Below are 15,278 nucleotides of genomic sequence, written 5' to 3'. Positions count from 1 at the left end.
CAAAAATCTGAACGAGGAATTTCTTTGGATCAATCACACTACGTGGAAAAGATCTTAAAGAAATATAACTATTTTGAATGTAAACCATCAAGTACACCATATGATCCAAGTATGAAACTGTTTAAGAACACTGGTGAAAGTGTCAGACAGGCAGAATATGCAAGCATCATTGGCAGTCTTAGGTATGCCACTGATTGTACTAGACCAGACATTGCATATGTTGTAGGATTGTTGTGTAGGTTTACAAGTAGACCGAGTAATGAGCATTGGCGATCTATTGAGCGAGTCATGCGGTACCTTAAAAAGACAATGAACCTCGGTCTACATTATCAGAGATTTCCTGCAGTACTTGAAGGATACAGTGATGCAGATTGGAATACTTTATCATATGATTCCAAAGCTACTAGTGGCTATGTATTCAACATAGCCGGAGGAGCTGTATCTTGGAAATCAAAGAAACAGACTATCCTGGCTCAGTCCACGATGGAGTCTGAAATGATAGCATTAGCAAATGCTAGTGAAGAAGCAAGTTGGTTAAGATGCTTGCTAGCTGAGATTCCTTTGTGGGAAAAACCTATGCCAGCTGTGTTGATCCACTGCGATAGTACCGCAGCTATTGCAAAAATAGAGAACCGTTATTATAATGGTAAAAGACGTCAAATTAGAAGAAAGCATAGCACTATTAGAGACTGTATCTCTAAAGGAGCTGTGAGAGTGGATCATGTACGCACTGATGAAAATTTAGCAGATCCTTTGACGAAAGGATTAGCTAGAGAGAAAGTCTATAATACATCATATAAGATGGGACTAATGCCTATAGGAACGTGAGTCGCTCATGATGGTAACCCGACCTAATTGACTGGAGATCCCAAGAAATAGGTTCAATGGGTAATAACAAGTTGTGAGTGATATGAGACGATCATGCTAAACTAAATAAAAGAAGCATGAATCCTGAAGTGATAAGAGGATGAGATAATAGAAACTCTTAATGAAATCTATACTCTATATGAGGGGGTACCTAGGCTACAGGAGTACTCTTGATAGATTCACCTATGTGATTGTGGAACTGAGGCCGGTTCCTATGGAATTTCGAGGCAGAATTCCTAGAGCCTTCACTAAACCGGGATACACGTGCAGGGCCATTAAAAGCACGGGCTATTAAGAATACACCTTAAGAAAAGGTTATGTGCGGGTCTGATGTCTGAGATAGAGTTCAAGACAATAGTGTCACTCTTGTTGAATCGGAATCTTACTTGCTACGCAAAGGTTCAAGTCGTAGACACCTTTGCTTATGCATAATCTTAGAAACGTTTAACGTACTTCTAAAATCACCTTTTAAATTCAAGTGGGGGATTGTTGGAACTTGGAATGATGATAACTTGGAGGAAGAGTTGGAAAGATTTATTGACATTAAATGAGCAATAAATGAACACAAGTAAGAGCTAATATGGAGATGAATTTGAAAAGGTTCATTTAAGTCCCACATTGGAGGGAACACAAATATTAGTAGTGTATATATATTCCAACTTGAACAATTGTTGTTGGGCCCAAGGGCACCTACAATTTTATAAAGGAGTGAGGACACACCAATGTGCCAAGAAGACACACACGCGCGCGCGCCGCCGCCGCCGTCCGTCCGACCGGCTCGGTTCGGTTCGGTTCGGTCTACATGAATTAATTTTTTGGAACCCGAATTAATGGAAATTAATTATCATTGAATAATTAATTAATTCGGTAAAAATTAAATACTATTAAATAAGAAATTAAATAATATTTAATATTAATTAATACAAATTGGTGACGTGTCCTTAGACCAAGTCTTAACCTAGATTTTGACTAGGTTTACTTGTCCTCCAAGTCTGACCAAGTGAATAACGGTTACTTTGACTGGGCCGGTTCAACTCTCCCACTATATTTTCGCCCACGATTTGGTCCATTCGGGTGGATCCTTTTGCCTATAAATACATTTCCCTCAGTCACTTATTCTGCACTCCAGAATTCAATTCCGAATTCTCTCCTCTCTCTCTTACTCTGCTTCATCTCAAATTGTTCTTTTTCTTTTTTCGACTGGAATAAATCCAGATACTGAGACTGGTTTTTAACCATCAGAAAGGTGTATCATTTAGAACGATTCATCACACGTGCAAGTGTGAATCGTATTGAAACGAGCTGTTTTATCCTGGAGGCGTCGTGGGTATTTACGAGCTGCTTTGCATAAATCTGGCAGTACCGCGAAACGTCTTAAAGAAAGCGTACCGATCCGCGATTCAGCCGATAATTTCCTCTGTGGCATTATTTTATTAAACCGAAAAACAACAGTAGCTATTGTCAGTGTAAAGTTTGGGATTATATTTAAGGCTAATGTATGGTATGGTATGACCAATTGTGTAAATTGGTATGGACAATTTTGATTTTAAGGTATCAATTGCTTGAGATTCAAGCTCATAAATTGAAGTGAATAGAAGACACTGTGCTTTGTGAAACCACTCAAAACCTTTCAAAAGCATCTCCTTCATTCGTTCGTTTTGAAAAGATGGTAATTCTGCTAAGCGCGTTGAATATAATTTACACGTTTATCGCCTTTTTCTGTATTAAATATAAATAAAATAAACATAGAGAACTAACATATATCATCAACAAATTTAAGAATATGGTTACCTGAAAATTTCAAAAGAGAGTGACCATTTTGTTCCAAAAGATGTTGGTGCAAGAAAATAGAAAAAATAGATGCAGACGTTGGCCAAAATGATGCTGCCGGTATATTCTTTCGGTTTCCAACTCCAACAACCCAATACAAGATAGTATCATACACAATGATTGAAGGAGGGTGGTCAAGTAGGTTGAGTACACTACAAAAAAAACTCAATTTTACCAGGTGAAAGTCACCCCGCAAATACCAATATCACCCAGCAACGCAACATTTGCGAGGTGGGCTAGCCATCCCGCAAAAACGTTAGTCGCAACTTTTTGCAAGGGGATAGGCACCCCGCAAATTTGCCAGGTGTTTTTCACCCCGCAACATTGCAAGGTACAAAGCACCCCGCAAACACGCTTTCCAAGTGGTCCAGGCGCCTTTGTTCAGTTGAGTCAGAGCAGGTGACACAGGTGATTCTGCATTGTGCTTTTCACCCCGCAACTTTGCTAGGTGTATAGCACCCCGCAAACACGCTTTCCAATAAGTTCTGCCAACTTCGTACTTTGTGACAGAGAGTGTGTTAGGCAACTTGCGGGGTGAGATGCATTCAGCAATAGTTGAATATTTAATATTTGCAGGGTGGATTTCACCTGGCAATTATTTTGACATACCTTGTTTAATTCACGTCGCAAGTAGTAACATATATAGTAAAAAAAAATATTTATATTATTCTAAATATTTAGAATAATATAAATATAATAAATAATTAAAATTCATTTTTTTAAAAAAATACTAAATTTATAGTTAATTCTAAATATTTAATTTCATACTTAATATAAAGAAATTCATAATTAATATAAAGAAATGCATAATTAATATAAAGAAATGCATATTTAATATAAAGAAATTCATGATTATCCAAAATATTTAAATTCAAAATAATATTCACAAAGGATCCGGGTCGTCCGCATTATTTTCGTTTTGTTCATCATTCTCGTCTACTACTCTTTGGTTACCACCCGCTCCAAATCCACCACCACCATATTGTTGTCGAAAGAATTGTTGCATTTGTTGCATTTGTTGTTGCATTTGTTGTTGTATTTGTTGTTGCACTTGTTGTTGAATTTGTTGTTGAGTAAGCATCATTTGCTCTTGTGAAAGTCTCAATGCTTCCTCCAACTCCATTTGTTTTTTTCTCAATGTTTCATTTTCACGTGCTGCTTCACTCTGAGCTAGTTGTTTAATTGTTTCAGTTATTTCAGGGGTTAATGTCGGAGGACGTGAAGATCCTTCCCCGTCTGCAATTCTCCTAAATAAAGAATACCTATCCCCTTTTTTGTAGTTGCTAGCTAAAGGCCCTGCAGCATAAATTTTTCCATTTCTCTTCTTTCCCTTACTTGCTTGCAACCACAAATACTGATCAATAGCTGGATCAAGAGGATATCGTCCACGTGGACCGCCTAACTCAGGATGTTTAGCTAAAAACTCCTTCTTCAACCTTTGGTACTCCGCCTACACATACATAAATAAATACATTAAATGCATACATAAAAAATATAGAAAAGAAAACTAAATGTCATTCCATAGAAAAGAAAACTAAATATAACCTTTAATATGAAGCCATCAAACTAAACTTCAAGAAACCTTAAATATGCACTTATTGGATCACATGAGAAAAATAGAGGCAGCATCAAAACTTAATAAATAGCATGGGGTTCTATGAAGAGATACACATAAACCAACAAGTCATCACACAATTTTATTCAAACATCAACAACAAGGATATCATCATATATTAAAAAATTTAGTTAGCAATTAACATGCTTGTATTAAAAAAAGAATCAGATATAAATACAACAAAAACATATAGTCTAAAAAAATCGGAGAGATGAAATTGTGAGATTAAAATTATGATACCAAAATTGAGCGTAAAATTGAAAAACAAAGATGAAATCATAAAAGAAAAATTAAAAGCAAAGAGATGAAATAGTAAAAGAAACATACTGCTACCTACCAAAACTGAACACAACACAATCTCTCCCCTCCACCACTCAACGCAAGATACATACTGCTACCTACCAAATACAAACTGAATTCAACATGTCCATGGCTACAACAACCTCGTCGCGGTTACTTTTGGAAACCTTGGCCTCTCAGCTACCTCCGGATACCATTCAATAGATGGGTCTAAACTACTTCCAGGTTCTTACTAGTAAAACTCCTTACATGGTTCAAACTATTTGGTTATTGTTCATATGAAAAATAGTTAAGTTCAATGGTAGGTCCTAAAATAACTGATCCCATATCAGAATCAGATATAAATACAACAAAAACATATCCAGAATCCAGAATACTAATAGGAATAACCCTTCCCTAAAGGGATCAAACTCACTAACTTAGCATTCCAAACTAATGAGAGGTAAAATTTACCAAAGAGAAGAAATATTAATATCATCTTACTTGAGTATCTCTAGCACGGTCGTCGCAATACTCTCCATCTCTTCCCCGATAAGTCCTCTCGTGAAGCTCTTGCATTAATGGAGCTCTTCTCATACGCCATACACACTTCTCTTGCCATACACAATTCAATAAGAAAATATTATACCCGAAATCGTTCAGTTTCGAAAATAAGCATACGCCATATACGCCATAATTAGAAGAAAAAAATTAATCGCTTAAAGAAAATATTATACCCGAAATTTGTCGAACCAACGTTTATATAATTCAGGATCCTTCTTCATAAGTTGTCCGAAAGTCTTCCAAGGTGCTTTATACAACTCTTGGATGACTTCCTTTATGCTAACTGCAGGAGGCCTACTTGGCACAAAACTAAAAACCAAAATTTAAATAAGTATTAATCAAATTTAAAAAAATGGAAACATGTGCATATGCTTAATAATATATAAGAAAGAAATGCCCATGTAATAAACAATTTAACTCCTTCCTCAAAAAGTGGTTTAAGTCCACGTCTCCCAGCATACATACGATCGTACATCCAACTACGATAGAATTTGTAATTTTCCATACTGCACGTTTACAATATCATATCCATTATAATAATCGCAAAACATATTAATCAATTAACCAATTCGGGAATTTTGGTCAATTATATCAATTATATAATTTTATGTTTAAACATAGTAATCATATTAGACTATAATATCAATTATATAATTCTATGTTTAAACATGAGAGACTATCCATAAATGCCATATCCATCAAAAAAAAGGAGATGTCAAGTTATTATTTAAAAAAAAAAAAGTATGTGTTTTTATTTTAGATAGTTTACTTATATCAAAGAAAAAATTAATTTAACACTTGAACTGATTAAAGATAGTTTGAATCTTTTTCCCAAATGACCAAAAGCATGCATGTAACTAAAGTCATGAAGCAAATATAGCTACATTTTCTTCTTCAACTTTCTTTTCAATCTTTCATATTCACATCATTTCATTTGGAAATAATATAGTAATGTTACACCCTCTTGCATTCTACCTACTGTCATTTCATGTTTGTTCTTCATCACATATCTTACAATTACTTTACTACAAATATGTTGCTTTCATCTTCATAACTATATCTCAAACTTTAATATTAGCTTCATTATAAAGAAAATTATAAAAAAAAAATAAAAGTCTTCCTTAGCAATGCAATGCAACAAAGGTTAAGTAATATATGAAGTCTCTCAGCTTTTGGGGTAAAATATAATTACTAATGCCTGACCATCTACAGTATCAACAATAATATATTCTCTCACCCACAATATATATATATATATATATATATATAGTAATTATTAGTGGATTTTGAGTCTCTGTTATAGTAAGAAGAGAGTTATTACTTCTGTGATGCAATAGTGCATGAAACAATAATTTGATGTTGGTATTTCGTTTTTACTGAGAGATTTATTTATTCTGGCAGTGGCACTATTACCTAGTTCTACTGGTACCAGACATCAGAAGGAGAAAGATGTATTATAGTATATAGATATAGATACATAATATATATACATATATATATATATATATATATATATATATATATATATATATATATATATATATATATATATATATATATATATATATATATATATAATAAGATGGTGAATTAATAAAAATTTATTAGGTGTAATTTTGTATGTGGTGGAATTGAAATGAATGGTTGTGTGTAGGGCTGGACAAGAACCCGAAAACCGGCCCAATCCGCGTCAACCGTTTGTAAAAAACCAAATTGGGTCGGATGTACACGGATTGTCGGTTTCACGGGTCCAATAGACAGTTTCGTACGGGTTCAATAGGGCGGGTGCGGTTCAACAAATTGAAATCGTGGGTAACCATACCAGCCCGGCTGTAAAAATATACTCCTTAAACGTAACATTTTTATTATCAGAGCCTTACTAATGCTGAAATCACTTTATTATACTACCCTTACAAAGAGGAACCAACCTCACAATCACCATCAATCGGTGGAGTTCCCAATTTACAAAGTGCAACCCCAATTTTTCAGAGTTGCTGAGGAGAAGGTGTTTCTGCAAATGGGTGGTCATGGACAGGGTACAGGAGCGAAAAATGCCATGGATATATCTGGAGATCAGGGGTGGGAGAGTCAACAATGTTTTATAGCCTGAACTGCACTATAAAAACAACATTGTGTGTGTCTACCAAATAGCCTGAACCCCACTTTCAACTCACTCAGACTTAGATCAACTCTAAAATAAAAACTTTGAGATCACTCCTTTGCATCCCTCGTTCTCACGTATTGTCTCAAAAAGTACACACATAGGAACCTAGCTTCCCTGTAGTAACGGAAATCATTCCTAACTGTTTAATCTTAATCCAACCATCTAAATTCAATCTTAGATAGATAGATAACCTAAGTGACGTGGTAGTGTGAGGAGCACAACTCTCCTTCACCGACACCATTTTCTCTCATAGTATTTTCTTCAACCATTTTTCAATAAAAACAGAGTCCAAGAACATCAACTATCAAGTAAACCCAATAATTTCATCAACAAAATTACATATCCTAATTTCATAACTTCTTAAACAAAATTATCATATCCTAATTTCTAATTAGAAAACCCTAAATTAAATTAGTGATAATATTTGAACCTTTTAACATATTTATAAACAAAAATCATACAAATTTCATCAATAAAAATAATAATTAAAACTACTTCATACAATCAATTGCAAATAAATCAGTTCATATGTGTACCTTAATAATGGGTTGGATGAAGAAAATGAGAAGAAACACAACGCCTAATAGAGTTAAAACGCAGCAACAGAAATATATTTTGAACCCGGCAACTTTACAATGAGTCTTGATGTGTTGATTTGGAGAAAAAATGTGATTTTTAGGGTTTTTGGTGAGGTTTGCGGTGAGTATTTTTTGGTGAAACGAGAGAGAGAGGAAGAAATGGTTCTAATGTCTGAGACTGAAACTGGGGAAATGGAAGGGATACGTGTGATTATTAGGAAAAGTTTGCGGGGTGGAAAACTCCCAGCCAATATTTTTGACCATCAGACTTGCCGCGTGCTATTCACCCCGCAACTTACCTGTCTGACACATGTCCCCACTACTATGTATCACCATTAATTTCCAGATTTAATTTTTCCCCCAATTTTATTAGGAAACTTGCCAGGTGCATCCCACCCCGCAACGCACAAAAGCGTTGAGACTTGCGAGGTGTATTGCACTCCGCAACTTTTGTGTCAGTAAATTCATCAACTGCTCACCTGCCACCCTGACTTTTCAATAAATATAATACTTGATTTTTCAATAATTTTTTTAGAACATTATTGCGGGGTGGTTAACATTCTGCAACATTTTTTTTCAAAATTTCAACCTTCCCTCCACACTTTGCGAGATGGAAAAACATTTATATATATTTTTTAAAAAAAAACTAGGTTGAGAGGTGATACGCACCCCGCAACTGCAATAATTTGTAAGGTGTATATCACCTGGCAAACTCACCCAGCAAATCAGCTTTTTTCTTGTAGTGGTAGCTCATCAAACGGTTCCTCCATCTTTGTCATGACAGCTTCTATGAAGGCAGGATGGTCGCGGCCGCGAGTGAGTTCGGAGGGAATAACATTAGGGATAGAACGGAAGCTTATGTTGTCGGGTTTTGGTTCGGAGGAGATGAAGCTTAACCATTCTTCGGTGACAACAAAGGTTACGAGGATGTTGTTGTTGTTAGAGGCAAGGAGCTTGCATAGGTTCATCATGGGATTGATGTGGCCTCGTGCAGGATAAGGCATAGCAACAACGTGGTTGAAGGAAGTAGCCATTGAAGTTTTGGAAGAGGAATGGCTGTGAGGTTTGATACTTCCTGGGTATGGTTAAGCTACCACGTGAGTGGTGATGGTTGGTTGAGATAATGTTTTCTACTTTTGGGAGAGTGAAAGAAGATGGAATGAATAAATACATATGTTAAGTATTTCTATAGGCTATAGTTGTTTTACTTTCTTTAAAGGGTTAAATGCAATTCACCCCCCGCCATTAGGGCGAGATTCGGTTTTGCCCCCCTGAAGTTTTTTTTTTACGAAAGCCCCCTTATAAAAGTTATAAGCAAGTTTTACCACACCTTTTTACTTCAAATGCTGACTGGATTTTGACCAATTGGCTTATGTGGCATTAGCATTTGAAATAAAAAAGAAAATTTGAAATAAAAAAGAAAATTGGCTAACGTGAAGCTTCAGTTCATCCATCTCCATCACTTTCTTCAACCTCAAAATGTTATAAACTCCTTTATCAATGGAACTTGAATTAGCTTCAGTTTCATCCATCTCCATCACTTTCTTCTACTAAGAGGTGGAGACAGTGGTCGGACGACAAGGTTGCAGCGGCGAGTGAGATCCGAAACATTAGTTCGGCTGGTGGCTGTTCGGGAGGTCAGATCGAAAGGAACTTGGTAGCCGGTCGGTGTTGAGTGCAGATCTGACTTTGCATAGTATGGTAATGGCTCCGATTCGGTTTTATCTTCTCTTCCTTATTTCCCAAACCTATTGATACTGAAATTAACAAAAAAAACAGATAGAAAATAGATTTTGTTGGATTTACATGTTATATGGTTAATATGTGAAGAAGACTATGCAAATACATGGTTTACATGTTATATGGTTTACTAGCAGTGAAAAAAAGGGTTTTTGGCTTCTCTAAAAAATTGATATTAGTGAATAGAAAATCAAAATAAATGAATAGCTTACAAACTCAACTAGCTTTGTCATCTTTATCTATATGATATATTTGCCTTGACACACATTATGCTGGAAACTTTAGTGGAGAACTTTACATTTAGAAATCATATGACTTTTTCTTCTAGTAAACTCTACATAGTGTTCATGTTCTTACTCTTCTATATTATTATTTTCCTTTTATGTGTTGAAGTGAAAGCAGGAATTTGCAGAATTGCACAGAATACAAGATTTAGTTATGGTTGTCATGTGTATGCATGTCATGTAGTCTGCATCAGTAGTGAGCATGCAGATTATGGTGCTTGTAAGTTTGGAAACATAGATTTTTCACAATGCTTATGCTACTTTACATGTTGAACAATGAAAAAATAGCTTTGCAATAGCTTCATGAACTGCTTCTACAAACTACTTATTGGTTTAAGTTGTATCAATTTGAATGTGTTAAGAATAATATAATTGAAAATGGTTCTGGCTGCAAAGAATGAATGGTTAGAACTTAGAACTGAAACTTTACTCTTCAAGTCATAAATTTTCTGGAGCAACTAATTTTTGATCCGCTTCATCGCTGACACGGAAGTCAGTCACTACTCGCTTATCGTCACAATCACCTCTATGCAATGAAGGTTCGTCGACTCCGGTGAGTAGTCTCGATCTGCGACTTCTCTTGTGTTCTAGACAATTTTGTATGGAATAAGTTTAAAATTCAAGTAAAAATCATTCTAGGAAAAAAGCTGGAAGAGTTGAAGGAGAAAAGAATAATTACTTTTGCAGTTTATTGTCTGTCGTGTCACGGCCAAGAATTCTTCACATTTTGAGAAGTAGAGAGAGCATAACGTGTGATGAACAAGAGAGAGACTGTTGCTGACTGCGTAGTTTATCATGGAAGGTGTTTTAATTTTCAAAATATAAAGCACTAACAATTTATTACACAGTCAGCATCTTTTTTATTTCAAATTTTCTTTTTTATTTCAAATGCTAATGCCACATAAGCCAATTGGTCAAAATCCAATCAGCATTTGAAGTAAAAGGGTGTGGTAAAACTTGCTTATAACTTTTATAAGGGGGCTTTCGTAAAAAAAAAACTTCAGGGGGCAAAACCGAATCTCGCCCTAATGGCAGGGGGTGAATTGCATTTAACCCTTCTTTAAATTTGGGTTTGTATCCAACCAATTCTCTTTTTTTCATCTTCTTTCATTTTTCTCTTTTTTTTTTTCCACACAATTCTTTTATGAATATATTATTAGTAAACTTAAAAATTTATCAAGTGTAAACTTGAATCAACAATGATAAGAAATTAAAGTTAAAGTGTTATTAGAAATTTGATAATAGATACTTTTAACTTTAAGTTTAGAAAAATTAATTAAATGTGAACCACAAATAAATAATTTATTATTATTATTATTATTATTATTATTATTATTATTATTATTATTATTATGTTGAAATTTCTATGTGTGTTATAAATGGTATGATTATGGATGTCTATCAATTAGGAAATTAGGAGATTTTATGTTTATTTTTTATTTATTACAAATGTCCTGTAAATATGACTCATATTGTATCAAAATCACCCACTCTCAGAAAATGAATAATATAATAAGAAACTCTACCAAAGTTGAAAAAAATTGAAGCCCTAATTATTAGATGTAATATTATTTTATTATTTTATGCTTTTTCATTAGCCATGTTGAATTTTAATATGGACAAAACTTAGGTACAATTCTTTAGGTGTGGTTCTCACTATTTTCCAATGAATATGTGACAAGTGTATAATTTCCTGTTACACGTATGTAAATTTTTCCTATTTTCACTCACTAAATCATATTTATGTATATTTGTCATATTTTCATTGAAAAATAGTAAGAACCACACATAAAGAATTGTACCTAAGTTTTCTCCTTTTAATATTATATCTATTAAATTATCAAATAATCTCTGAAAGATTATAAAACAATTTGTTTGTTATATAGTTCATAAAAAACTTAACAAATATCCCTGAAGAATAGTAATGAATTTGTTATATAGTTTCCGAAGAACTTATTAAATATCTCTGAAGGATAATATTGAGTTTATTATATAGTTTCTGAAGAACTTATCAACCAGCCTTGCAGGAGAGCAAATTAATAATTTATCATATAGTTTCTGAAAAATTTATCAAGCATACTGAAGGAAAGCAAAATAATAATTTTTATATAGTTTCTGAAGAGCTTATCAACAACTTATGAAAGATAAAAAAATAATAATTTGTTTTATAGTTCTCGAAGAACTTACTCATAAAGCATTCTCTGAGGGTTGCACGAAAAATATATATATCTTTATTATTGTTTGAAGATTTATTACCTATCTCTCAAAAAATAATTATATACATTATAAAGGATCCCTAATTCCCTATAGGATTGTTCAAAAAACTATTTATTTTATGCATTGATCAAAGAAAGATTATCTCTTGAGGTCAGAATAGTATTAATGACGATTTTCATATATTCTAGAAAAATTCATCATTAAACAATCCCAGAAAGATTATATCAATAATATTAAAGTATCCAAAAGGATTAAATCAATAATACTAACAAATTTTAAAAAGATATATTAAAAATATTGTTATTTTTATTAATAAAAGATTTGTGATTGAAATCCTGAATAATTACTTAAAAAAATATTTATAATTGTAAATTTATTCATATTTAAAAAATATATATTTTTTAACTAAATATTATTAATTTGTTATAAATTATTAATTGACAAAATTAATATGATTAATTTAATATTTATTTTATAACGGAATGTTATAATGTTGTGACTAATTTCTTAAGATTGACATATGAATTTATTATTAATTTGTGTTATTATAATTAATGTGTTTTTATGTACTATGTGATTATTAGCAAAATTTAGAAACATTTGATTTAAATATAAAAAATTAAATTAAATTGTATGTCATCAATTTATATGAATATATTTTATACAAATGATTTAATTAGTTACTATGGAATGACGCAAATAAGAAGAATAAAATCATATGTATTATTGTAAACCAGAAATTTACAAATCACACTTAAGTGTGTTGTTGACAAAATTGGTTGAGTCATCTTGAATGTATTATGCTGCAAAAATTATTATTGAAGAACCCAAAGTTTCTTCAATCTAATAAGTTTTGTATGTTCCTAAAGGAAATTAAATTTTTTATAAGTTGAGTTTTTATATAATATATGTAAGTTGATATTTGTGAATTAATACACCAATCTTGTAGACGGTTTAAACATTTTATGATATTAATTATTGTATCGACTAAAAGATCATGCATATATTTGTTGTCTACTCACAACTAGAAGTTTGTGAAATTATTTTCTCAACTAAAAGATCATGAATATGTATTATAATGTGAAAACTAATATTGAATAACCAGAAGTTTCTTCAATCCAATATATTTTGTGTGTTTCTAAAGGAAAATAAAATTCTAAAAAATTGAGTTTTTTATGACATTAATTATTGCATCAATGAAAATATCATGCAAATGTTTATTTCTTATTCACAACCATAAGTTTGTGAAGTTGTTTTCGTAGACTAAGATCTCAATTTTTTAATTTTTCAAAATATTCTTGATAAGTATCACATATATTATTAAATTTGATATCGAACATCTTGTAGCATATGTTCATTAAAAAAATAGACTTAAAGATTCATTCTTTAGACGTCTAAAGTTATTAATTACATGACCGATACTTATGAGATCATAAGTTATAAATTATACGTTGAAAACACACAACCATGAATATTTCGATATTTATTCGCATTAAGCCAACAAGTTATCATATGTTAATTCTCCCCTTAACTTATAATTATTTTAGGTTAATAACCTAATACTTCTCATCTAAGTAAACTTTTGGATGTGTTGTGTATAATTCAATTGCTTCAATATAGTACACTAAGACAAGTCTTGAAAGAATATTAGGGAAAATGTGTTTTATATGAATATCGTATTTGAGGATATATCTTGATCCAATAATTGAATAGTTGATTGCAGTCTTGTAGGCTGATTATTTATTGAGAAATTAATTTTCCCAATATTAGAGGGAGAGAATAAGCGGCTGAAAAAGTGAACCAGAAGTTCAAATGAATAATTTAAGATAAATTGTTGTCTTAATCTTTGTATAAACCACAATGAACCAAAAGTTTAAAATGTTATTCATTTGAAAAGTTTATGAAACAAATTATCGGTTGTTAATACTCCCCTCAAAGTGAATTCTCTTATTGGATAATATAATATTGCAACTGAGTTGTAGTCGCGCCTGAAGCATGGTATGAAAGTCGGTTCCAATGTTAAAAGTCCTTAACCTATAAAAGAAACTAAAGTTAAAGATGACCCAAGTGAGGATATGAAAATTCTAAGAGCACTTTGACATAATTTATTGTTCAATTCTAGAAAAATTAATCAAGTACTTGAAATATGAAACAAAGAGATATCGATAAAAGGTGCTTACCGCGTAAAAGATGCATACCTATTTTTAAGAAATTAGTTTCTTTAACTTAGTAAAAAAAGTGATTTTGACTTGGAAAGAATAACTTAAAGAGATTCTTGGCTTTAGGCCAAGAATCTTATTTCAAACCTATAGACGCGTCCGAAAACAGTTTTAAAATCGTTTTCTAAATATGTTAAAGATTCCTAATTAACTAGACAAAACGCTTTCGCCCTTTTTGTTCGGTTAAAAACTAATCAAGTTTAATCTTTAGAATGAACAACTTTCGATCTTATCCATAAATTAGCTAAGTACAGAAAACTTGAGTTAAAAGTTAAAACATCCCCAACAGTGTTTCTATTAATACAACATTTGGAACATTATCATGACAAAGATCCTTACATTCTAACCTTTAAAAGTTTAGCCAGACATGAAAATAAAGATAAACATATAAAAGCGGTTGAACATGATAATAAAAGAAAGGCAGAAAATAAAGTAATTAAAGCAATGTAAGACAAAGTGATTAAATAATATAAAGCATGTAAATGAAATGGAAATAAAGGCAAGCAAGATAATAAATCAATTAAAGCGAGTGCAAGACAAAAACAATTAAATAAAAGTAAGACTGTATTAAGAACCTGCTCCAAACGGAGTCTTTAATCTTGCACAACGGGAAAGTAAATGCAACTAGAAATGGCGGCGGGATTAACTTCTATCAAAGTGATCCAAACTCGATTACAGACACTATCAATGGTGTGATAACTCTTCGATGTGAAGGGATTATCACTTATAAAATCTGACAATATATGGCTTAAGTATGTAACTACGCTTGGATGAAGAGAAATGAAGTGAAGCAGCTATTTATAGAAGAGTTGAGAAGTGTGCTTTTACAAGAGTGCCATCCAACTTATTTTGAGCGGGAAACAAAATGCGAATATGGAGCCCGCCGAGGCCAGGACCGCGCCCGCGGCCTTTGAAAATGGA

The 15,278-nt window shown here is 32.5% G+C and overlaps 1 protein-coding gene, 1 long non-coding RNA gene and 1 pseudogene across 5 annotated transcripts; 1 reads left to right on the top strand and 2 right to left on the bottom strand.

Moving 5' to 3' along the window:
* Nucleotides 1-2,300: 2,300 nt before the first annotated feature.
* LOC131619309 (UDP-glycosyltransferase 87A1-like) lies at nucleotides 2,301-2,896 on the bottom strand (annotated as a pseudogene).
* Nucleotides 2,897-3,496: 600 nt separating this feature from the next.
* LOC131620781 (uncharacterized) lies at nucleotides 3,497-9,099 on the bottom strand. Of its 4 annotated transcripts, none has more exons than XM_058891939.1 (4): nucleotides 7,856-9,099; nucleotides 5,329-5,661; nucleotides 5,096-5,200; nucleotides 3,497-4,147 (listed from the first exon to the last, which is right to left on the bottom strand). In XM_058891939.1, the coding sequence occupies exons 2-4, from the start codon at nucleotides 5,374-5,376 to the stop codon at nucleotides 3,581-3,583; spliced, it is 720 nt and encodes a 239-aa protein (XP_058747922.1). In that variant the 5' UTR covers nucleotides 5,377-5,661; nucleotides 7,856-9,099; the 3' UTR covers nucleotides 3,497-3,580. The 4 variants fall into 4 exon arrangements, with proteins under 4 accessions (XP_058747922.1, XP_058747923.1, XP_058747924.1 ...); XM_058891940.1 differs by having other exon boundaries at nucleotides 5,329-5,464; XM_058891941.1 differs by having other exon boundaries at nucleotides 5,329-5,464; nucleotides 8,615-9,099.
* A 216-nt stretch (nucleotides 9,100-9,315) lies between these two features.
* On the top strand, nucleotides 9,316-11,103 carry LOC131620783 (uncharacterized). The gene is made up of 3 exons (XR_009289282.1): nucleotides 9,316-9,598; nucleotides 10,031-10,474; nucleotides 10,561-11,103. It is a non-coding gene; the product is annotated as an uncharacterized LOC131620783 (long non-coding RNA).
* The last annotated feature ends 4,175 nt before the right edge of the window (nucleotides 11,104-15,278 follow it).

The sequence above is a fragment of the Vicia villosa genome, linkage group LG7 (assembly GCF_029867415.1).
Source record: "Vicia villosa cultivar HV-30 ecotype Madison, WI linkage group LG7, Vvil1.0, whole genome shotgun sequence".
Lineage (NCBI taxonomy): Eukaryota > Viridiplantae > Streptophyta > Magnoliopsida > Fabales > Fabaceae > Vicia > Vicia villosa.
Note: the sequence above shows the minus strand (reverse complement) of the source record. Positions and strands in the feature narration are given on the sequence as shown.

Coding starts and splice junctions, on each gene's coding strand:
- LOC131620781 (XM_058891939.1), bottom strand. CDS start 5,376: ATGAAGAAGGATCCTGAATTATATAAACGTTGGTTCGACAAATTTCGG. Junction 5,201..5,328: donor GTTGGTTCGACAAATTTCGG/GTATAATATTTT, acceptor TGGCAAGAGAAG/TGTGTATGGCGTATGAGAAG. Junction 4,148..5,095: donor ACCGTGCTAGAGATACTCAA/GTAAGATGATAT, acceptor ATGTATGTGTAG/GCGGAGTACCAAAGGTTGAA.